The sequence below is a fragment of the Typha angustifolia genome, chromosome 3, assembly GCF_048772165.1.
Source record: "Typha angustifolia cultivar Huaian chromosome 3, ASM4877216v1, whole genome shotgun sequence".
In the NCBI taxonomy this organism is placed as follows: Eukaryota; Viridiplantae; Streptophyta; class Magnoliopsida; order Poales; family Typhaceae; genus Typha; species Typha angustifolia.
Genome location: NC_133241.1, coordinates 4,068,840 through 4,093,231, shown reverse-complemented (window position 1 = coordinate 4,093,231; position 24,392 = coordinate 4,068,840). Strand labels below are relative to the sequence as shown.

At 35.9% G+C, this 24,392-nt stretch overlaps 1 protein-coding gene across 1 annotated transcript; it reads left to right on the top strand.

Annotated features, from left to right (window-relative positions):
• The first annotated feature begins 502 nt into the window (after positions 1–502).
• LOC140758082 (short integuments 2, mitochondrial) lies at positions 503–23,499 on the top strand. Its single transcript, XM_073094107.1, has 8 exons — positions 503–980; positions 6,946–7,050; positions 7,265–7,342; positions 9,125–9,266; positions 9,375–9,445; positions 10,867–10,963; positions 21,908–22,110; positions 22,716–23,499. The coding sequence occupies exons 1-8, from the start codon at positions 819–821 to the stop codon at positions 22,959–22,961; spliced, it is 1,104 nt and encodes a 367-aa protein (XP_072950208.1). The 5' UTR covers positions 503–818; the 3' UTR covers positions 22,962–23,499.
• The last annotated feature ends 893 nt before the right edge of the window (positions 23,500–24,392 follow it).

Genomic DNA, 24,392 nt, shown 5'->3' with positions numbered 1-24,392 from the left:
AAGAGACAAAGGAGAAGAGTCGATTGATTTAAAAGTGACTATTCAAGTGCACACCACATCTATTTTCAAGTGGCTCTCTAACTTGACTTGACTTGACTTGGTTAGTTGGTTCAAATATGTTCGAGTCCAACTAATTACATAAGCAAAAAACTAGAAAATAAACACACCAAGCATGGCCTTATTGTCGGGCATTTGAATAGCCCTATGATGTGTTCAAATGCCCAAACCCGAGTCATGAGCTCTTGACCATTGCAGAATCTTATTCTTTAGCAAACAAGCTAAAAATTGCTACAACCCATAAGCAAAGGAATTACATACTGTAGAGCTGGTTCATATCAAAATGGCTCTCTAAGTTGCTCCAGTTCGACTACAAATTGTATTACAACTAGGGCAAATTGATTAAGATGATAGTTTTGCAAATAAACCCCGTATCAGCGATACGAGGAATTAATTTTTATATTTCGGTAGTGTATTATGGTTGTTCCCAATTGTCCTTAAGTCAACTCGTGCCGAGCAAGTGCTGGCTGTTAGGATCCGTTTTCCGATCATCGTAGGAGAGAGAAGGAGATCTCGGTAAAAATATCGGAATCCCCAATTCAACCTGTATTGAAATTTCTCATAAATTACTGAAGAGCTACCTCTCTTAGCTTGGAGAAGGGGCATGCCACCTCTCAATCCATTTCTATCAGGCTAATCGTCGTGAAATCGAGTGCGATTCACCAATTCGATTCTTCTCCACTGTTCCTTCGATTTCAGATCGCAACAGACTCGCGACTGACCCTTCCCGGGAGGGAAGAAAAAAGGTTTGGCCGGCCGCGATGGGTGGTTCGGCAAGGGCAGGGAAGTGGATCGCCGAGATGGGCTTCAACGCCGGGGGTGGGGTCGTGAACTGGTTCCCAGGTCACATGGCAGCCGCCACTCGCGCTATCCGCGACCGCCTCAAGCTAGCCGACCTAGTCATCGAAGTCCGTGATGCTCGAGTGAGCCTCTCTGCCATTTCTCTCCTCCTTTTTCTCCTTTCAAAATAGTCTAATTTTTTTGTAGTAGTTCAATTTGACTCTTGTTTGATAACTGTAGAATAGCCTATCAGTTGCTCGATCATAAGACTCTTAGAAGTGAAGACGTTCTTTTTCACGTTAAGCTGTATCTTCCATTATTCTAATCGCTGTAGAGTTCCTTATACGGTTGAGACGGCCAGCTACCTGGTGCACGTGCTCAGCCAAAACATGGCATGGTTGGCCTTAGTGATGGCTTGGAGCTAAGCCTTGAAGGGAGAGAGAGAGAGTCCATAAAGCACATTATCTTGAACCATTTGAGCAGGTTGTCAATGAAAACAACTCCAAGTTGGGCATCAGTTAGTATGACAGTAAGACTTGCCTCTTTTCTCCAAAGTGGTTGTAGGTTTGATCTACGGAAACAACCTCTCCAAAAATGGGCTTAAGCTCTGTAAGTGAACCAAATAATTTAATAAGATTCTGCATGTTAACTATCTTCCTTTTTTCTCCAAAATATTCTTCTTAACCTAATAAGTTGAGTTGGTTCTATGTGGAAATTGGCTGACCAGACATTAGAAACTACAGTCGCTATTTGATGTTAAAGTCTGATAATCCTAGTTCCATCTCTTTGGGACATGGTCTGATGTAACTTTGGAGAACTGTGATGCTACGTTGAGTTGATATTTTGAGTTAAATAATTAGATCATATGAATAGCTGATTGATGAAAGAGAGGAGGGTAAGTCTTTTGGTGGAAATTGAATGGCAACTTGAAAAAATTGAGAAGAAAGGGAAAGAGAGGAATGATCAAACTTCCATTCACTAAACCATCAAAAAGGCTGAAGATTTTACTTTTAATAGGACTCTATAAAGAATGCTCTATGATAGAAGTTTTCATAAACTAGTTGGTCATATTTCACCTGGAAATATTGGACCTTTCCTAGACCCTGGTGACGTGTCAAGATGAATGGAAACTCAATGATGGAAACAGTTCTGAGTATTCCTACTTGTTAGATCCAATGTAAACCGTATGTCCATTTAGAATACTTTATATCCTGATGTTCTTGTCGTCATAATCATCTTAGCTTGATAGTGGATATACAAGGTCTGCTAGAGCACAATTGGAAATTTGGGAAGGCTTCATCATGATTTTGACAGATTTTTTTAATTGAGCATCTATCTAGTGGCAGCAGTCCAAAAAATTTGGAACTTAGGGAAAGAAAAACTTGGCAAGATTCTTGCAAGGATATATATTAAGCTAGTTGGTAGATAGATAATATAGATCATTTATTCTGATGCATTGTGTGAGAAACCTTTAAAAGTTTTTGTGTATCTAAATGATGTGGAAGGAGTTGGATAGCAACTTTTGATTTGTGTAATCTCTTTCATTTTCTTGGCCAAAATATGGAGCAACCGTTCGGAAGTTGCTCTCTCTATATAAATGATGTTGATGAAGGAAAAGATGGGATTTACTTAATCATTTAGGTAAATTTGTTATCAAGGCAAAATGAAGTCTAGTTGCTTAGGACAAAAAGTAACTTCTCTGTTTTTGAAATTTAACATCATTTGATTCTTCTATCTAGTGAGTACAATGGCCTAGAGGACATCGATGCACATCTCTTGTATGGGCTCATCTTTGAGCTATTGATTTTGACATCTAAGATGTGGTGCTTTCATGATCAATTTTTTGGTTGAGGATCATTATTGCATAATCTACTTCCTTCAACTTGGTTGAATAGTTTGAACATGATCTCTCATCCTGAATGAGAATGCAAGGAATTTCACCTTTGAATTCTATGTAACAATCAACTTCAACCTCTAGAAATTCTTAGATGTCTCTTGGTTTAAGGCAAAATCATGCAAAGAGGTTCAATCTGCAGCAGTCACAGTTTAAGGTAATATGCAATTCATGAGCTATACTTTCAATCATTTTCTTAGACATGGAATAGTCGAATGAAGGAGAAAGATATTACAAATTTAGAGGTTCATCTTCATCTAGTAGGAAGCCCATTTCCTTTAGAAAAAGGAAAATCTTATTCTTTCAAAACTGTTACCATGATATCTTTGTTTAATGAAGTCTGACCCAATGTCCGAGTGGGCATTGGCATGAGTATTGTGATGAATCTTTGTCTGTTATCATCAAATGAGGAATAAGATAGTCATTGGTCTAAGGAAAAATTTGAGGCGCCTATCTATTGATATGGCCAGGTACTTGTCACTAGTTGGATTGATACCAACACTCACGAAGGACAAAAACTTCATAAGACGGGGGGGCAGCCGTTCAGTCGCTATGATAGGCAGATAAATTGGTCAGAAATGGGTCTGCCTCTATTTGGGACATAGGCACCCATGATCTCTTATGAATGTGGTGGAGCAGTTTCTTGGGGATCGCATGACACATCCCATCTTTTCCGTCCAACTTTGCTTCTTTCTTCTGTCAGTGAGACCCAGGATCAGCTATATTTGATATTTGCTCTTCTAATTGTCATTAAAATTATTTCAGTTGGATGGAAATTATCTTCAAGCTATAAGAATTTGGTTGATTCTTGAGGAATTGCTTAACTTATCTTTTTTCGATACAAATCTTAGTTGTTGGATTGATATACTTTTCACGCTAAGGATGACATAAAAATGAGAAAATTGTATAAATGGAAGCTAAAATTAATAAATGAATTGACTCAATTGAGAGAAGTGAACAAAATAAGTACTAAAAAGATGAGATGGGAAAGAGGTGAAGTAGGGAGCACATTAATCAAATATTAATATTTTTTTACTAACAGAACTAAATATTTGATTGAATAGGAGGGTATATATAAGAAATATATTATTGCTAACATTTATTAAACAAGATATAAAGTGGCTAACCTAAAAGAAGTGATTAGATAGAACAAAAGGCTATAATACATCTTTTACTTTTTTCAGATTTATGACCTGAATTTTATTGTAAGATTTAAGTTCCGGGTAGCACATTCTTTGCTTCTTGATATGTATAGTTTACTCCAAGGAATTCTATGGAATATTGTCAAGTGGTATTGCAAAAACCTAGCATGCCCTTAATATTGACTAAAATAGGACGTGAAACAGTGGGGATTGTTATGATTTCAGGGAAGATGGTGGTTGAAAAGGAATAAAGAGAGGTAGGGTTTCACATGTATACACCCAAATTAGGGTTTCACACCCAAAACTCATGATAGAAGCATATCTCAAAATTCTTCATTAACACTAACCGAGAAAAAAGTGGGTCTATATATAAATTTTACAATGACAATAAGGAAATAGCATCCTAAACAATTGCAAAAAAAAAAAAAAAAAAAAAAACCCTAAACACCAAAATAAGTAAATACAACCTTAACATCATAAATGAATAAATGCATAATAAAAACTTGTTACCTAGGGCTGTTAAAATAATAGATCCGACTCGAGCTCGGCTCGATAGTGCTTGATTAAGCTTGGGTGGAAAATGAGTTGAACCGAGTTTGATCTTCAAAATAGGCTTGAAAATATTCAAGCCAAGCTTGATCATGAGCCGGCTCGATCAAATAAGCTCGATAAGGCTCGATAAAGCTCAAAATAATAATTATATATATATATATATATATATATATATATAATATGAGTAATATTTTCTATACTATACTATACTTTTATTATATTCTAAGATTTACGTAAGCGGATTACTAGTATGTATTCTGATTTTATAGAGTTTAGTTCTAAATTTTGATTATGTTAGTTTATATTTTTGAATTAGGCCTTATTTTAAGCTTGATTTAAGCCTAAATCAAGCTTAATTTAATTCATGCTTGATCAGGCTCAAAATTTGGCTTGAATTGATTAATGTTTGAACTTGTTTATTGATTGGCTCGTTTAGGCTCAAGCTCAACTTAAGCTTGAAATTAGCTTGAAATTGGCTCGAATTGAAATGATTTCAATTCAAGCTTGATCACAAATATAGTCTCAAAATTAATTTCAATCAAGCTTGCTCAGAGCCAGGCTCGATCAAGCTCGGCTTGATTACACCCCTAGTGTTATCTTCACAATCATCTTTGAGAGAAGGGTCATGCAATGACTAAGTGCATTGGCAGCTTAGTTTTTAGCTCCAGATTTAGGTCGAAGAGTGTGCGTATAATCTTGGAGAAACTTAACCCATCCTCATGGTAAAAAAAAAAAAAAAAAAAAAAAAACTCTTTTGGGAGCAAGTAATGCCTTTAATGGCGAAGAGACTAAACCACCGCATAGGAATAGTATTGTATCACTGCCTAGTTTCATTCAGTTTCTCACTAGAGTAGGCAACCTAATGACCTTCGTCGCTTAGGACTCTACCTATACGAATACTTGAAATATCACATGCAACCTCAAAAATCTTAGAAAAGTTGGGTAGGTGAATGACAGGAGCTTCCACTATTTTTTATTTGATTTCGATGAAAGCTTTGGTAGCGACTTTTGACTATTCAAACTCACTCTTCCTATGGCGATCGGTTATTGAGGTCATGATGGTGCTAAAACCTCTGATTAATTGATGGTCGAAGGGAAGAAGGCAGCAAGCTCATGAAAACTTCTAACATCTCTCTCTAACAAATATAGGGACAGCAGGAATTGATAAAAAATTAGAAATAGAACTTGAGTGGTGTTCTTGACAGGGTGAAGATGATGTTGCTCGTGACATGAAGATGGAGTAACAGTGCGACGATGATCGATGGGAAGTGAAGAAGATGAGAAAAAAGAAAAATGGCAACACGGAGATGGGCACCCGGGAGAGGTTTTGGGAAGATTTGAATCCTAAAATACCATTGCTCTAATAAAAAAAATGGAGTGAAATAATAGGGATCGTTAGGGTTCTAAGGAGATGGTGGATGGAAAGGAATAAAGAGAGGTAGGGTTTTCACACCTCCACAATCAAATTAGGGTTTCACATGTGAAACTCGACGGAGGCAAATCTCAAAATTCTTCATTAATCCTAACTGAAAAAAAAGTGGGTGTTTATATAGATCTTACAATTATGATATGCAAACAGCACCTTAAGTAACTGTAAAAAGCAAATATAACTCTAAATACCAGAAATAAGCAAATACAACTCTAAATACCAGAAATAACTGAATACAATCCTAACACTAGAAATGAACAAATACATAATAAAAGAAAAATAACTCAACCAAATCTCTGCTGGGGAGATCACCAGTTGTCAGTTCTTCCTGTGCTGATAGACACACCAATATGATATGTTGGTGATATCCACATCAAAATCCTTTGGCATTGTAGGGTTTCTGGCCCAAAACTGCCTAGTATTTAATTGTTTTAACTAGAGCAGTTTGCCTAATAATCAAGTGTTGCCTAGGTTGCACTATGAGAAGCGTGATATCCTCCTTTGATGTAAATGGCACTGGCCATTATTCGCTTTATACTCTTTCACTCTCTCTATTCTCTAGCCTCTCTGTCTACGTCTCTGGAACTCTTTTTCAGCAACAGCTAATTCCTCCAAATTGGGAGTTATGCAATGCATGAGAGGCTGTGTTGTAAAGCATGAGCCTTGTTGGCAAGATGCTGTCTCGTCCATGATGTTTTATCCTCTTTATTATCTCTTTATTATCTCTTTATCCTTCTAAATATTTTCATCTTCCTATTGAGAACTTTCAAGAAGAGAATCAAGAGATAAATTTGTTGAAGTCTAGGACCATTTTGTTAGATCTTAGAATATTTATATATTCAGACAGCCATCCTATATTTGTTCATTTAGCAAGCTGCGAGGGAAAGGCTTATTTCGATTCTTGGATTCTGTAAACCTGCATTTTTCAGCTGCCATCTACTGGGATATTTGGGGGGAAATGCAATGCTTGATCTGATGAATTCTCCGAGTAGCATTTATTTATGCCTGAGTATTTTGTTATAATACTTTCCTTTTCTCCTGGTTGATCCTTTGGTGGAATACTGTGTATACTAAATGTAGCTTACCTGCAGATTCCTTTGTCCTCTGCAAATCAGGACCTTCAAGGTGCTTTGGCTTCTAAGAGACGTATAATTGCCCTAAACAAGAAGGATCTTGCAAATCCCAATATTATGCATGTAAGTGGTTTCGGATGGTAGGATTTAGCTTTTACCCTCCTTATATTAAATTATTAAGTAATCAATCTTAATTTTCATGTTAACTTTCCTGTTCAGTTTTTTTCTTTTGGCTTGAGTTCTTTAGTCTTTTCTTCTCATTATAATGTGTTTCTCTAACATATACTCTCTTAAATTTTTATTCTTTACAGAAGCATGTTATTTTCTTATTTTGCAGCATTGGATTCATTATTTTGATTCGTGCAAACAAGATTGTCTTTCAATCAATGCACACAGCAGAAGTTCTATTAGTCAGGTCAGTTTTCTGGTATCATATGCATATTTAAGCTTGAACTGATTAGGTGCTATACCAACTAGCTATCTCAATTAATGGTTCAAAGTTTGGGTTTTGGTTGGTTTCGGTTTTGACCCCTAGGTAAAGAAATGAATATTTTAAGCCGAAATAGAATGGCTTTAGCCTATTATGATCCAAAATAATTGTCAAAACCAGAAATCTTGGTATTTTTGGCCTTAGTCAATGAGTTTTACCTTTAGTTTCATTAGTGTTATGTTTCAGGTGAAACTTCAAACCATCTCAACAACATCCAGATGGTCCGCAGTGTTTGTGGTTGCTTCTGCAATAATGTCCCTCTTGTCTTTGGGATGAGATGGTGTTGTGGACTTTCTCTCTCTTGTCTACTTCTTCATGCAGTACATTGCCTAACAATTTTGTTTCTTCTAGAGCAACTTTGAGAGAGCTCGAGACCTAGAAACAAATAATGTGTTAATTATGCAATATTTATGGTGGGGGGTTTATCATGTTCAAATAAAAACTAACAGTACCATGTCGAAAGTAAACAATGGTATACTTCTCTTGTAAGTGTTGCCTCTTTCAATAATTAGGGACATCCAATGGAACAACTAAGTAAAGGTGGCTTGGTCTGCATCTCTTTGCTAAAGTATATACGTAAAACTTTACAGAGGGTATGATGACTGCACCATTGAGATAGCACGCCTGACCGTGGTGCAATCCTTGCATTTCTTCCATACAGTTGTTTGCTTCTATGACAGACTTCATGGATTGTATATGACCAAGGGTATGTCCCCATAGCCTTTAAAGAAAGCAGAGAAGTGAAGGAGCATTATTCTTTTGCTTCTACTTTCTGGTGAGGAAAAGTGACTTGCAGAAAAGGAAGGACAGTATAGGTCAGAGAAACAGTTGGCTCGAGTGAACTTGGCAGTAGGAAGATGAGGGGAGTGGAAATGTGCACATACAGGGATGCAAATATATCCACATCACCAAGGCAGGGTGGCAGGGGGAGACTTTTATAGTTATCTTTTACATAGTTTTCTGATATATCATTATGTTACTTTTTAGTGGTTGACACTTGACATGCAGTTGCAATTATAGACTCCACTGGTTTTCTCCTTATTATTCACTCCTGACTATTGTAGATTCATGGACTTGACATTTAAGACTGTAAGTGCATACGCAATATCATCTTTTACATTATATTTCAAGAATGTCTTACTTCAATCAAAAAGGTTTAATCTAGCTACCATTCTCCTATCTCTTCTATAAGAAGGTTTTGATTACTTAAAAAAGCTACATCAGTCACTTCCAGCTTTTTAACACCTTGATTTTATTCTTTTTTCTTATGATGAAAAATTATTCCTAGTACTATCAACAAATTTAGAACCTTTTGGATAAAATGGTATAAAGAGCATTGACAAATGACAGATGTTAAAAGAGAGAAATTTCTCAGCCTTGTCATACCATAATGATATACTCCAACAAGGATGGTAATGTATATTGATTTATCGAACAGATAATTTCTAAGGAGCAAATCTCTTTCAGCTTGGTTTAACCAGTGATGCCCTTACAATTTTTTAATCCTACTTATTAAGCAAGCTGTTAGGTCCATGAAAGGTGTCTCTAAATTCGATGTGAATGAATGATCATACTCAATATCCATATGTACAAAATGTTTAAATAATGAGATATTAGACTTATTTTCTTCAAAATAATTTTTTAGAGTATCTTCCATTTGTAATGGAAAGGCATCTGTTAAAGTTTTCTTTGGTTTATAAATGAAAGCTCCTTGCGCTCGTGGAATTGAGATTAAAGGAAGTAATATCAAGAGAACCTACACTTCTTGTCATGGTCGTTGGTGTTCCTAACGTTGGAAAATCAGCTCTTATAAATTCCATTCATCGGATTGCAACTTCTCGTTTTCCTGGTAAGATGTGCTGCACAATTATTATATGCTTGGATTTCTATTTAGAAAGAATAACAGGTGCTTCTGGTTTGTGTATACTCAGTTACATTTTCTCTCTTTTTCTTTCAGTGCAGGAGAAGGTCAAGCGAGCTACTGTGGGACCATTGCCTGGTGTCACTCAGGATATTGCAGGATATAAGGTTGGTGATACAAAGTTTATTTACTAGATTTTCATGCTTTCATGTTTCAGCCCTTCTAAAATGTTTTCCCTTTTTTGCTGCTTATGATGTTTACAATATTGGATGACAACTTTGATTTCCTTTTTAACATCTGTGTATGGAGAACATATTTTAGAGTTCTTTTTTTCATTTATACCCCTCTAAAATTCCTTATTTATGTATATACCTCTCTAAAGTTGATATTTATATATATACCCCTCACAACACTTCATTTCTCCATAGGTATCTATGCAACTTTCCATTAATTCGGAAGAATAAAACTTTGTTTTTGCATAGATATGCATGAAAATTAACCAAGATTTAAATTTTAATATATTTCATAGTAAGGACAAAAATACCTTTATTTAATTTTAAAAAAAAGTTCTCAAATAAGGGCACCTTTATTATTTCATCTATTAAATGCTTTAGATTTTAACATATAGTGATCAGAAATTAACTAGAAGGGCATCCATGCAAAAAGGAGCTTTTGGGGATTATACATGCAAAAAACCCCAATATTTTATTGTTGTAGTCCCCCCTGCATGTAATGTTTGTCGGGGAGATGGCTTTTTAGTTGTAATTGGGGATACTCAGAGGTGCAACTAGAACACAGAATTTTCTATTTTTAATACTTCTTTGGAACTTATGGCCATTCTATTTAGTCTTTAACCATCTCTCCATGTAGCCGTAATTTCCTTTTTCAGAGGCCCAATTTTTTAAGCTCCATTTGACCATTCATCTTTTGTCATTACCTTTGAAGATGATAGTGATCAGCTGGTCATCTTTTCTGTATGACGTGCGATCCGAATGCAATTGCGACAACCATGCACATATATGTTAACTTCTGATATTTCATTGTTCGATGATTAGAATACTTACTGCAGACAATGCTCAACATTGTCTATTTTTATTGAGGCATTGATGCTTTACAGGTTTGATATATTGGATATACTTGTATTCTGGAAGTTTTTTCCACAATATTTTGTTGAGAATAATGATTGATATCTGCTTTGTGAACTGGTTTCATTCTCTCATTATCTGGACTTGAAAGATGGTGGGAAACTTGAGAAGCACTCTGACATGATGCTTATCTATTATATATTATGCATTCTGTGCCACTTTTTCTTGTTTTGGACTGATTTAATTTTTACATTTCATATGAATCTCAATATTTTTTTCACTCATATACGTCATGTAGAAAGCTATTTACACTATAGAGCTTTACAATAAAACACTGTGTTCTCAATCATGCTTTTATACTAAATTTAAGTTTTCTCTGAAGTGTGAAGATCACTGTTCTCCTTTTCTTTTCTCATTCTTTTTTTTTTGGTTAACTATATCTTACTGTACATTTTCCTATATATTACGAATAATAAATTAAGCTTGATATTTTCTCTGAATAGATCGCAAATCATCCTAGCATATATGTCCTGGATACACCAGGTGTATTGGTTCCTAGCATTCCAGATATGGAGACAGGTCTAAAGCTTGCTTTGACAGGTATACCTTAGTTAGCTTGCTTCTTTGTGCCTGTGATTAGGTGATTCTCATGTGTCACTGGCTTAAATTTTTTTCGTACATACTTATACATACTTATATTCTTCTGCTTTTCTTCTGGTGAAGATGAGAGTGCATTAGTTATTTCTTCAGATGCACATGCATTGGCTCTAAAATCTATATGTACTCTTGGCTTTTAGTTGTCTTATAATATTGAAAAGAAGAAATGGGAGAGAATGCTGCATCATTTTTGATAGATGCCCTAAGCATAATAATGATATCGTAAGGGTGGGATCTACATCCTCGGGAATTCTTGCCTATCCTCAACTTTTCTAGTTTATCAACTTGTCTTGTTTACTTAACATTTTCTTGTCCAAATTATCTGGTCCGAGGTAGATTTCTTGGTACATTTGATGCTGAACGTGCTTGAATGTTATCTGCAGTTGTGCAACTGAAATTATATCACCCACCTCCAATCCATCCTCATCCTTTATCTCATCTTCACCTTCCTGTTACACTGCTTTCTATTTCTGTAGGACACCCCTCTACACATGGAAAGTTGGCAACCCTCTGTCCTTTGCCTCTTCCTGCTTTTCTCATGATGAATCAAAACAAATAAGGAGAGAAAACTGTTTTACACAGCAGTAGCAGACATGAATCTGGCCGAATGCTGCTGGTAAGTGGTGATTTTTAATATTTTCAGCATCTGATAGGCTCTCAGTTTCAACCTTGATCTTCCTTTGTCCTGTTCTCTTACTTACTGCCTGTCTTAGTCTAACTTGATCAAGATCTAATACAGACCTAAAACACCACGAAAAAGAGGTCTCTGGAAATGGCGTTCGAACACTCTACCAGGCGTTTGAATGCAAAATCTGGAGGCTAGAAGGCCACGCGAGGTGTTTGGCGCCTTTGGGGCCCGTTCAAACGCCCAAGGCTGAATATGACCTAGATTTGTACCTTTATGTGCTTTTCTTGCGTTAGGACTCTTTGAATTACTTTAGAATGTGGGCTAGCCTATAAATACATGTCTAGGTAGCTCCTTATGTTTATGCATTGATTATTTGGGTCAAAAACCTATCTTTCAAGTTTCTATCTTCCTCCAACCTCTAGAGCCCTATTCTCTCCCAATTCTCTCATCTATCTTCTAGATCTCTTTCATCTAGTTGCTCCTATTGTCCTCGAGGCCAACCACCTTCTCCTTCTTCGTCCTTTAACCTGTCAATGACTCACATCGATATTATAAATATAGACATGTCAGTTATGTAGCCTCGAACTGCCCTCAAAAGGCTTTTTATCTTGAGGAACATGATGACACTATAGGAGAAGACGAGCTTGGTGAGCGAGTTTATGAGCCTGACCCTAATGACGTGCAAGATAGTGATGACATCCGTAGCTATGAAGATCATATTGTTGGTGTCGTTGCTTGTGTTTTGACGCAACCCTAGAAGACCAATGAGTAGGGGTGAAAACGGATCAGATACGGATCGGATAATGCTCAACCCATATCCGGATCCATATTTTTAGTCCGGATACGGATTCGGATACGAATATTTAACGGATAGTAAAATTTAAAACCATATCCTAACTAAACGGATACGGATAATTTTCGGATAAAATATCGGATCTTAAACGGATATTAATTGAATTGAAAATAATTATAATATTTTATTTAGATATAATTAACACAAAATTATTAAGAGTTTTACAACAAATAATTTTTTTTGTATGTCAAATATATAAAATTAGAGAAATTAATCTCCATAAATAATATATAAAGTATTATTAGTAACAATATTAATATTTACTATTTAAATAAGCAAACTAAAAACTGTAATTCATTTAAAAAAATATGCGGATAAACGGATATCCAATATCCGTATCCGAATCCGAAAAATATATCCGACCCGTATCCGAATTTGTATCCGAATTTTATTCAAAAATTCTATTCGTATCTGAGTCGGATAGAAATTTTTTATCCGAATTCGATCCGAGTCGGATAGAAATTTTTTATCCGAATTCGATCCGAGTCGGATAGAAATTTTTTATCCGAATCCGATCCGAGTTGGGTCGGATAGCGGGTCGGGTCGGAGTTAATCCGACCCATTTTCACCCCTACCGATGAGTGACAAAGAAATGCAATATTTCACACATACATCAAATGTGGAACTAAAGATTGTAAGGTGATAATCGATAGTGGAAGCTTTATTAATGCTGTCTCTTCTAGCATTGTATCTCACTTGGTGTTAAAATCCACACCTCATCCAAACCTTTGTATGGTATTATGGGTCAATAAAATAATGGTCAAATATTGTTTTCTCATCCCGCAACTCAATGACATGTTAGACATGATGGCGGGAGCTACAATCTTCTCCAAGATTGATCTCGAAAGTGGTTATCATCAAATCCGAATTCGACTTGGAGATGAGTGGAAGATCGTTTTTAAGATGAAAGACAAGTTATATGGATGGTTGGTCTTATGATACACTAAGCACTAAGCACTTTCATGCGTGTTATGATGCAAGTGCTTTGACTATTTATTTGCAAATTTCTTGTGGTCTACTTTGATGACATATTGATTTATAGTGGTCAAAGGAATTTCACTTGGATTATATGTGTTAAGGCTGCCTTGCCTTTCGTGCCTCTCAACTCTATGCCAATAATAAGTTTTTTTTTTCTTGTGGATCAAGTATCTTCCCAGGGTTTGTGGTTACATCTGAAGGAGTATGCACCGACCATGAAAAGATTAAGCAATCATTGATGGCTGGAACCACGAAACATCCATGATGTGCATAGTTTTTATGGCCCTGCGACGTTTTATCAATGCTGTATTTGAGGGTTTATCACTATCATGTCCTCTCATTGCTTGCCTAAAGAAAGGGGATTTTCATAGGGGTAAGTAGCAAGTAAGACTTTTGAAAAAATCAAGAGAAGGATGACTATAGCACTCGTAATGCGTCTTCCTGACTTTTTCAAAGCCTTTGAGGTGGAATGTGATAAGACCATTGAAGAAGTTGAGCGTCAATTTTATTGGCCAAGTCTCAAGTGTGACAATTAAATTAGTTAGCCAATGTAGGAACTGTCAATTGGAAAAAATAGTGAAAGTAGAACATTGGATTTTACACTCTATTGTCTAAACCTGATCACCCGTGGTAGAACGTGAGTATGGATTTTAGTATTACCCACTTTTAGAAAACATAATTCGATCTTTGTGGTCTTGGATCACTTTTCTAAGATGTTCATTTCATTCCTTGTCTCAAGACCTCTGATGTTTCTCATGTGACAAAAATTGTATTTTTCCAATATGGTAAAGTTATATGGTCTTCTAAAAACTATTGTATCAGACCACAATGTCCGTTTTATGAGCTATTTTTAGAAAACCTTATGGCACATGGTTAGCACAAAATTAAAGTTCTCCACAACCTATCATCTCCAAACCGATGGTCAAACTGAGGTCGTCAACTGTAGTCTTGGAAATCTTCTACGATGTCTCGTGGGCCATCATAATAGAAACTGGGATGTCATTTTTCTCATAGCTCAATTTGCATATAATAACTTCATCAATAGGTCTATAGGCATGAGTCTATTTGAAGTTCATGGTTTTGAAGCACGCAAATTTTAAATTTTTTGCCCTATGTCATCTCATGCTAGAGTCTCTGAGTTTGTCGAAGCTTTTGCATACCATGTTCATTAATTGCATTAAGAAATTACTAAGCGAATTGAGGCTAGTAATCTTTTATATAAAATACATGTCGACTTGCACAAGCGTGCCAAGGAGTTTAACATCGAAAATCATGTTATGATTTGTGTCAGACCAGAACGGTTCCTTTCAAGAGCTGTTCGGAAGTTGCATGCTCATAGTGCCGACTTTCCAAGTTTTGAAATGTGTAGGGACTAATGCTTATGTCATTGACATTCCCTTTGATTATGCATTAGTTTTACTTTTAATATTGAAGATTTAGTAGCTTACGAACTACTTATAAACATCCCCACTAAACCAACTACTACTAGACATTCTTGATATGCCACCCAACACTTCTCCTTTTCTATCCACACTACAAAAAATAATAGAAGCTATTTTAGATGATTAAATAACATCTACTGTAGAAGGAACGTTTTCTAGTTCGTTAGCAAGGTCGACCAAAGTCTAATTGCATGTGGATTGCTCGTGAGGAGTTACAATAGTTTGACCTTGACATCTTGGAGTACTATCAGAGCCATCCACACTCCTACTCGATTGGGTCAAGTTTCTTTTACCTTGGGAGAGTTGGTGTGTGCACCAATATTTATCACGTTTACTCTCGTAGTTACAAAAGAGTTGCACCTGTGGCACTTTGGCTCAAATAATGTTTTGACTAGCCTTGCAGGGCTATTTAATCATTTTTGTTTATTATGCTATTTTTATATTTTGCTTTTCTTTGCATTACCTATATAAAGGCTTATATTTATCTGTTTTGGGTTAATGAATATTTTAAGAGTTTTCACATATTGAGTGTTTGTTGGTAGATTCCGACACCCGAGTTGGTGGATTCTCCTAGTTTGATTACTTTTACTATTTTTTTTCTTTTTAAATCTATGTGATACGATCTCCCCTTTTAGGCCAAGGCTCAATCTATTCCGATTTTCAGATCTGGACAGGATTTGACACGGAATTTTGTAAATAGATCCCGAAAGATGCCGCCGTCGGATCGATGCGAGATTTTGATATGTTGTCCGGAAAAGAGCTTTCTAACAAATCAAGTTTTAAGCGAATCGGATATTGGGATCCCGAGATATCGTCTGATTAGTAGACGAACATCGGAAAGACTGTCTTAGGATTCGTGGATGGAGGCATGAGATCTTAGATGATGGTGGTCGGTGGTGGATCGGCGTTAATGGGGTGACACTGGTGAATAAGTGGTGGTGGAAGGGTTATGGCAAATGTTGGATAGATTCGAAGAAGGGGGAGGAGTGGGTCGCCCCTAAAGGACTAGGGTGATTGGTCGGTTGAGGGAGGTTAGAAGCGGCGTCGTCGGGGATCGAGAGAATGGGAGAGAAGAAAACGAAGGAGACAAGGCAAAAACTCAATTCCTCAATAATAATTCTATAGTTGCCTATCCACACCTTTAGAGGCTAACTAAACAATTCAAAAATAGCAATTATTAACCTTAAATAGTATATTTTCGCTGATTGCGTTCGAACGCACATATTTCGCACTTCTCTGGATTTGAGAACGCAATGCAGGCGTTCACAAGCGCGTTGGAACGCGGTATTCGAACGCACATTTCGCACTCTCTGGATGTGCGAATTTGATGCAGGTGTTCACAAGCGCGTTCGAACGCACTCCACCCGCGTTCGAACGCGACATACAGAAAACTTATTTTTTTAAGAATTAAACACTAAAACAAGAAATAAAGACACCCCTAAAGTGTACCCATGCTCAAGACGACATCAGCGAAGTTCGAATTGTATCACTATGATCAAGGAGTTTATCGTACATCACAATCCCTGGGCGAATTTAGGAAGACGTCGCCAGACTTTATTGATGGTCTACCTATGGTCAAAGGTCATATGGTGACCATGGTAGTGGTAGACCACCTCAACAAATATGCACACTTCTTGGTATTAGCATATTCCTACACGACAAAGAAAGTTGCAGAGACATATGCGCAACGTGGCCAAATTGCATGGTATGCCAAAATCGATTGTTGTTGACCGTGATCCAATCTTTGTTAGTCAATTTTGGTAGGAATTCTTTACTCTATAAGAGATGCACTTTCGCATGAGTTCAGCCTATCACCCGCAAATGGACGGCATCCACGGTGCTAAACTATTGCTCGGAGCAATATTTGTGATGCTCGGCAAACCACTCGGCCATTGGCATAACATTGTTAAGGCCATCTATTGTCGATTGCTGCCTACATTGCAGACATATCTTCCATCGACTGGAGTCGACCGAACCGAAGTACTAAGAAGACTCAAGTTGCACCTACTCACTGCCTAAAATAGAATTAAGCAAGTGTATGATCAAAAGCACCAAGAGAGGTCTTTTGTGGTTTGGGATTGGGTCTATGTTAAGCTTCAACCTTATCGATAGAGGTCAGTTAAATGGCTGGAATTGGCTAGGATCAACCAACCCAATTCGGATCGGCCGATCCGGATCGGGATTGGTCGGTTTTGATCAAACTGGCCAGATCCATTATGGATCCGACCTAGAGACATCAATTATTGATGTCCCCAAGCTCTTTCCCTCTCTCATTACTCTTTTCTTCTCACTCTCTCTCTTTTTCACTCCTTTCTATTTTTATTTTCGCTCTCACTTTCTAATGGAAAGATTTAGCTCCAATAAACTTCGGCGACACAAATCTCACTCTAGCGAACTCCAGTGAACTATGGTTCATCAACTATTTATTGTTTGAAACAATTATATGATCCATATGCTGGTTATTATTCTCCTCAATATCCTCCTTAGTATCTTTAGACCCAAGATCCACATATTGATTATTATCCTTCTCAAATTCAACAAGATCTATTTGATATGAATGATATCATGCAATCACTCTTTAGAACACTGGACCATAGACATTATTATTTTCAAACTTATGGTCATTATGATGACGATTATAGGGATTTACGAGAGTCAACTTGGTATTCATCGGATTTTGACTTTTGAGTAAGTTAGTACTTTTGTTTAATTTTAAGGCTCATATATGAATAATTATTATTTTTTATATTTTTTTGTCATGTTTTCTGAATTTTTTAATTTTTTTTTGCATTTTTACATAATATTTAGAATTAAATGTGATTAAAAAAAATCCGATCCAATTAGGGTGATTGATCCGGCCGATACATCTCGTTTTTTTGGAAGGCCAATCCCGATTTTGATTCCGATTTTTTGAACCTTGGTTCCTAGTTTCGGCGGGATCGACCGTAGCCGATCTCGATCTTGGCGTTGGGTATCGGCCGATCCCGCCCGAGATGAGCATGGGTAAGAGAGAAATAAAGGGGAAAGAGAGAAAGAGAGGGAAAGAGAGAGAAAGAGAGAGATGGAGCAAGAGAGGGAGAGAGATGGAGCAAGAGAGGGAAAAAGAGAGGAAAAGAGAGAGGGAGAAAGAGATAGAGTTTGTGGGTTGCAGCAGTAAGAGGGAGAAGGAAGAAGATAGAGAGGGGAAGAGGAGAGAGAGAAACATGGAGAGAACAAAAATTAAAAAACTATGTTAAAGAGGGAAAGAGGTGGTAGTCGGTGAGGGAGAGGGAGAGTTTTTAAGAGAGAGAGTTAGTAGGAGAGATAGTTAATTAGAGAGAGAGTTTGATAAGAGAGAGTTAGTGGGAGAGAGTTTAATAAGAGAGAGTTAGTGAGAGAGTTTGATAAAAAAGAGAATTAGTGGAGAGAAGGTAAGAATTTTTTTTTTAATTTGTGTGGGAGAGAGAGAGTGTGAGTGGTAGAAAAGGGGAGAGATAGAAATTGAGAAAATAGTACATATTTTTTAGTTTTTAGACTTTATATATGAATAATTTATATTTATATCTTATTATTATTTTTCTAAAAAATTAAGAATTTTTTTGTATTTTAAAAATTATTTTAAAATACAGGCCGGAGCCGATACTACCAATACCGCCGATACGGCCGATACGTATCGTTTTTTCAAATGGCTAATCCCGATCCCGATTCCGATACTTAGAACCTTGGTTTTGACAATGTTCCATCAAGTAGGTTTTGGTTCTTACATGGTCTGACTAGCTTGGTTTGCAGCCCTAAAGTGAAATTGGAAGGAAAAAAAAATTTACCTAGTTTGGGACTTTAGATCTAGTAACCATATTGTAAAGTTTAAGCATCTAAAGTACGTTCTCCTGGACCAAAACAATAAGAAATCGATGCACATGCAAAAAAAAAAAGAAAAAAGAAGAAGAAGCTGAAGCATCAGTTGTATTGAAGAGACTCCGTAATCATGTAGCTGATCATCTGTGGAATTTCACATTGTAGTGGGAAAGTTCGTACACTTAAAAGATTAGGGTAATAGAAATGGATTAAAGATTTAATATCAACATGTTTTTTTATTTTCTCTAAGCTTGGGTTGAGGTTGACCAAATTAATCAATAAGACCTATTAATCAAGCTGGGTTCAAGTCTGGCTCAGCACAAGGTTATCAAACTGCTTACAATAATTTTTCGTCAGTCTTGGCTTAGTTTCAGCCTCTTCTTCTCTTATGTACTTTGAACGCCATCTAATTTGCTTGGATGCCAAATAGGAAATAAGTATGAGAATTGGCATGCCATAATTGTGAAAGTATGTTGGATTACAAAATACTTCTCTGTATTTATGACTTGAAGGGATGGAGCCAAGGGTGCTACCCATTTCAAATTTTCGAGTTCCCTAGCTAGAAGAACCACATTTTAGACATGTTGGATTACAAAACACTTCTCTGTATTTATGACTTGAAGGGTTGGAGCAAAGGGTGCTTACCCTTTTCAGGTTCCTTAGCTAGAAGAACCAATTTTTAGGCCATAGGGATTGAATACTTCTAATTAATTAGGAGAACCATACCTTCCCCTTCTGTCTGTGATGAGATATGAGTGTATGAGCTAGATTTTAACCCTATAATAGGATTTGCATTTTTGGCATGTTAGTAGGGTGTTTCTAGTTAATTGTCACTATCTCGACCTTTTATTTTTCTAGACTCTTCTCATGTTTATGTGAAGTTCTACAGATAAGACAGGTTAGTTGTAATACTTTATCATTTTATTGGCCTGATGTTCTAAAAATCTTTTATTAGGATGAGAGCTGTTTTTTAAAAAAAAGGATAAGAGCTGTAGACAAAACTATTTCTCTGTAGCATGGACCATCTTAAGAAGCAATTTTACATTATAAGATACTGAAACTGTGGAATAATTTGGTTCAATTAGAAATCAATGGAAGTTGAATAATTAAGAAAATAATGCTTAGATTTTTTCTCTTGTCCAATGCCTGATCATTTGGATGTGTTATGTATATGATGATATAAGTATACAAGTTTGATAACCAATTATGGTCAAGGTCATGGATCTTTAAGTATAGCTGGCTGACTATAATTGATTCAAATTTCTTATCAAGTAGTTAAAAGTAGGGACTTTTATATAATTGCCATTACTTTTCAAATATCACAATTGCTTCTATATTATTCAAAAATGTTGTAACCACCATTGAAATCAATTATCTCTTTTAAAAATGCCATTCCTTTGGCTCCATCCAAATGGCAAATAAAGCTTAACTGAGATGGCGGAATGACCATTTACCCTTATGTAATTCGCTTGAAATGGGTCAGAAATATCTAGTATTACCCTCTCTTTTTTTCTTTTTTTCCTTTTTTTTTATGCTACAACAGGATATATATCAAGATCTGATATATTCCCATTGGCACATATTGAAAATGCTAAATTTCAAGTAGTGCCATTTGGATATTTAAATACATCTATGTTTTTTAGTAGTAATTAATGTGAAACCCTAAATATAAATAAAACACAAAGTATATGGTAAGGATAGAACTACAATGTAAAATTATTTATTTTTTCCACACATACTAATAGCGAATCACCATTATCATCACTGCGGAGTAAATACTAAACACTATTATATTATCAGTCTCCTTGGTCTCCTCATCTAATTGCATTTTCTGATTATTTATGTCTCAAGTGAAAAGCATAACTACTAGCACCATGAGCTATTCCAATGATCTCCTTATTACCTCCGCTTGAGGTTTAAAATTTTGGTTTAGGTTTGGTTTTGATCTAAAGGTTTAGAATAAGGAAGTCTATGGTGAAGTATATGTAATGTTATTTTAGAAAATTAAAGCAAGGAAGTCTATGGTGAAGTATATGTAATGTTATTTTAGAAAATTAAAGCAAGATGGAGAAGGAATTACACTTGGTGGACAAGAAGTACTTAACAATGAGTATTTTCTGCTGCCTTGAGTCTGTAGTTCAACAGTAAGCAAAGATTGATGAGATTGTTGTGTATAGTAGACTAGTTTGTTGCATAATATTTATACACCCTAATGTTGAAAGGGAAGTTTTATAGAATGGATATAAGACCTGCAATTATTTATGGATCATAAAGTTGGGTAACTAGGAAACAATATACTGAAGGGTGACTATCACCGAGATGAGGATGTTAAGGTAGATTGGTAGTATTAGATAAAGTTAGGATCCCATCCGTGGAAGGTAAATTGATGAAAAATTGGATTAAAGATGATTTGCACATACCCAATGGAGACCAGGTAGTTCATTTATTGTGCTGCAGCCAGCATGCATAATAGAAGTGGTTGAATTGCCAAAGATTCAGTGTTTTGGGCCAACACAATGGGTTTCTTGCAAAACAAAGCCCCAGGCCACTGGAACCTTGTTTCAGCCCCTAGATCTTTTCTTCTGATATTTATGCATATCTAAATATAAAAATAAAACGTGTGTTACATATACGCACACACATTGTTTCCGGCCATGTTTCAGTCAACTCCAGTCCACCCCTTAAATTAACTCTCCTTGATCTTTCAACCTTGAGAAGCTAAATGTATGATGAGCTATCTCATCTCTTTCAGGAATCCAAATGTGATGATATTTCTCTCTTTCCTATAATCCATTCATCATCTCTGCATTGTTTAAGGCTTAAGATAGCTAGCAGTATTTTTATGATCTGCAATATTTTCATTCTCCTTTTAATTTTTCTGATATTTTCCTACTTTTCCTCTTTTCTATTTCAGATTTTCTTTTTATATTTTAAAAAAGATTGAAACTGAAACTAAAGACTAGAGCCTAGACAGCGTAACCTGATCGGAACTCTAAAATCTTATGGGACCAGAACTGAAACCTGGAACCATGAGATAAATTAAATTACTAATTTCTCTCTAGCCACCTATTCTGTTCTATTATCTACAATGATTGCAATGAAGCTTATTGATGGCTTGTCTGAACTGTTACCTTTATATTTTATGCATGCAGGGGCTGTCAAAGATTCGGTGGTTGGTGAAGAGCGGCTTGCCCAGTATTTATTAGCTGTTCTCAATAGTCGCAAAACACCACTACATTGGGAGCGATTGGTCAATGTACGAGTAGAAAGATCTGAACATGAATCCCATGAAAGGACCGAAAATATGCCAAGGAATAGGATACAATTGAACAAATCTGATGTCTTATATATTGAGGTAGTAAAAATGAAATTTCTACTTATGCAAAATCACATGTTGACATCTTCACATGCCAATGAATAGCTTCATCAGAAAGTAGTCAGACTTATTAGTCTAATTATATCATAGTAACTCTATATAGTTAATTGTTTATATATTTATTTTTCAAAATACAATATCATTCTTGTTATAGAGAATGAATGGTGTTCAACATGGAATCCTAATATTAGACATGTTAGAGTTGATTCTCAAGTTCTAATGTTCTTACTGTATCTTTCAATTGCTGATAAGCTGATGAAAACTATAATTAGCAGGGAGGGCATCATATACTGGAAAGGAGGGCCCATACTAGGGTTCCTTTCCATCAACCAAATGTCGTACTGAATGTGGCACTTTATTGATGTCGTTTTAGTTAATATTTGCCTCATTAGTTACTACTTAATTTTGGTTGTTGCTGGCTAATAGATAAGTATGTTAGTTATATATGAATTTATAGTGTTGCTTTGCTTAGACATATCCTTTATCAGTATCAATAATTCTTTATTCTTAGAAACAATTTCTTGTTTTGAAACATTTCTTGCCGTGATATCTGCTTTGCCTACCTATTGTGTTTTTTGTTTCAGGATTTAGTGAAGGAGGTCCGGAAGACACTATATGTGACATTTAAAGAATTTGAGGGCAATATAGAGGAAGAGAATACTCTTGAAAGTCTGATTGATGCACAGCTCTTAGCTCTTCGTAAAGCATTTAGGATCCCGCACAAGGCATCAGAAGAAGCCCGAACAATGGTTTCAAAGAAGCTTCTAACTCTGTTTAGAATCGGAAAGTTAGGTCCTTTTATTCTTGATAGCCTTCCAAGTTATCTGTAATGTTGCTCTCTGTCGGTAGATGTAGTTGCTTTATGTTTATTTGACTCCTCTCGGTGGCTCTTTATGTTCTATTTGGCGCTTAATTTTTGCACATGCCTATGCATTAATAGGAGTCATTTGCAGAAAAAAGCTCCTAGCTTCGGGCTTGAGTTTTGAAATAGCAAATGAGAATCTCTCATTCATTTAGTCCTGACAACTGAAAAAAGACTTATATCTCACTTTGCTACGAACAAGTATTGCACTACTATAATTATCCTCTAAATTATATCTGTTCCTCTTTCTCCTTGGCGTGATTCCTATGAAATCCGCTATTCTTCATTATATTGTTTCATCACTACCAATCGAAATGGCTTTCTTCATCTACAGTGGTATTATTTGACAACTCTAAAAGATTGTTTTTAACTTCGATTTCTCCATTTCTCCTTATTTCTCCACCTCGATCAATGACATTGTTTATCTAGTCTTTCCTTGTGCTGTTCATTCTCCTCTGGTTTGCGTATCCTCAAAAAGAATATATTAGTTATATGTGATGTAATCAATTTTTTTTTCTTTTTTGATGTAGATTTATGAACATGTGTAGATAATAAAGGTAGACAAATGCACAATTTACTAATACAATGCATATTATGTTGTGTTTATTTCCTGCAATGCTAAACAAAAGCTAACATAACTTGCACTCAATGGTATGTGTGCAAGATAAATGCAAATCGACTATGGAAAATGTGCACATCAAATTATTGTAAGTAATTACTAGAGGAAAATATGATGTGTAAAGTTTGTTAACTAATGCACTCAAAAGATCTATGGAAGACATTCTTTTTAAGCAATTAATGATGTATACTATATCATTTCAGGCTTAATATTTTCAAATAAAGTTAATAGAAAAAAAAGACATTGTCATAGCATATTCAGTCAGTCATTTGAATGTATTATAATCTCTTGCAAATATTTATGTCCTTATAGATGAATTTATCAAGGATTATGGAGTAGTAAAAGATATTGTTTATGAAGACGCATATAGATGAATTTATCAATGATTATGGAGTAGTAAAAGATATTGTTTATGAAGACGAATAATTTACTTCAATACCTATTGATTGTACATGAGTTGATCATAGGCTTCAAGAAAAGGGTACAAGAGTTCTAGCTGATGCACTTTTTTAAAAAAAAAATTAGGGGTACATAGAGTTCAAGGTGATGCACTCTTGAAAAAAACTATTTGAGGACTTTGTTGATGAGTTGATTGTTAGTTCCAACACTCCCGAAGCAAAAGAATGATAGTTTTATGCCCGTCTCAAATTTACGTATTGAACAATACTTCCATAGGATATCCGAGTTCAAACATGCACTCAAAGTTATACACGGTTGGCGCAGGGCAAATAGCTAACCTTCCAAGCCTAGGCCCCGTTTTATAGTAGTACTGAGGACAAA

Coding starts and splice junctions, on each gene's coding strand:
- LOC140758082 (XM_073094107.1), top strand. CDS start 819: ATGGGTGGTTCGGCAAGGGCAGGGAAGTGGATCGCCGAGATGGGCTTC. Junction 7,051..7,264: donor CAAATCCCAATATTATGCAT/GTAAGTGGTTTC, acceptor CTTATTTTGCAG/CATTGGATTCATTATTTTGA. Junction 9,267..9,374: donor TGCAACTTCTCGTTTTCCTG/GTAAGATGTGCT, acceptor TTTTTCTTTCAG/TGCAGGAGAAGGTCAAGCGA.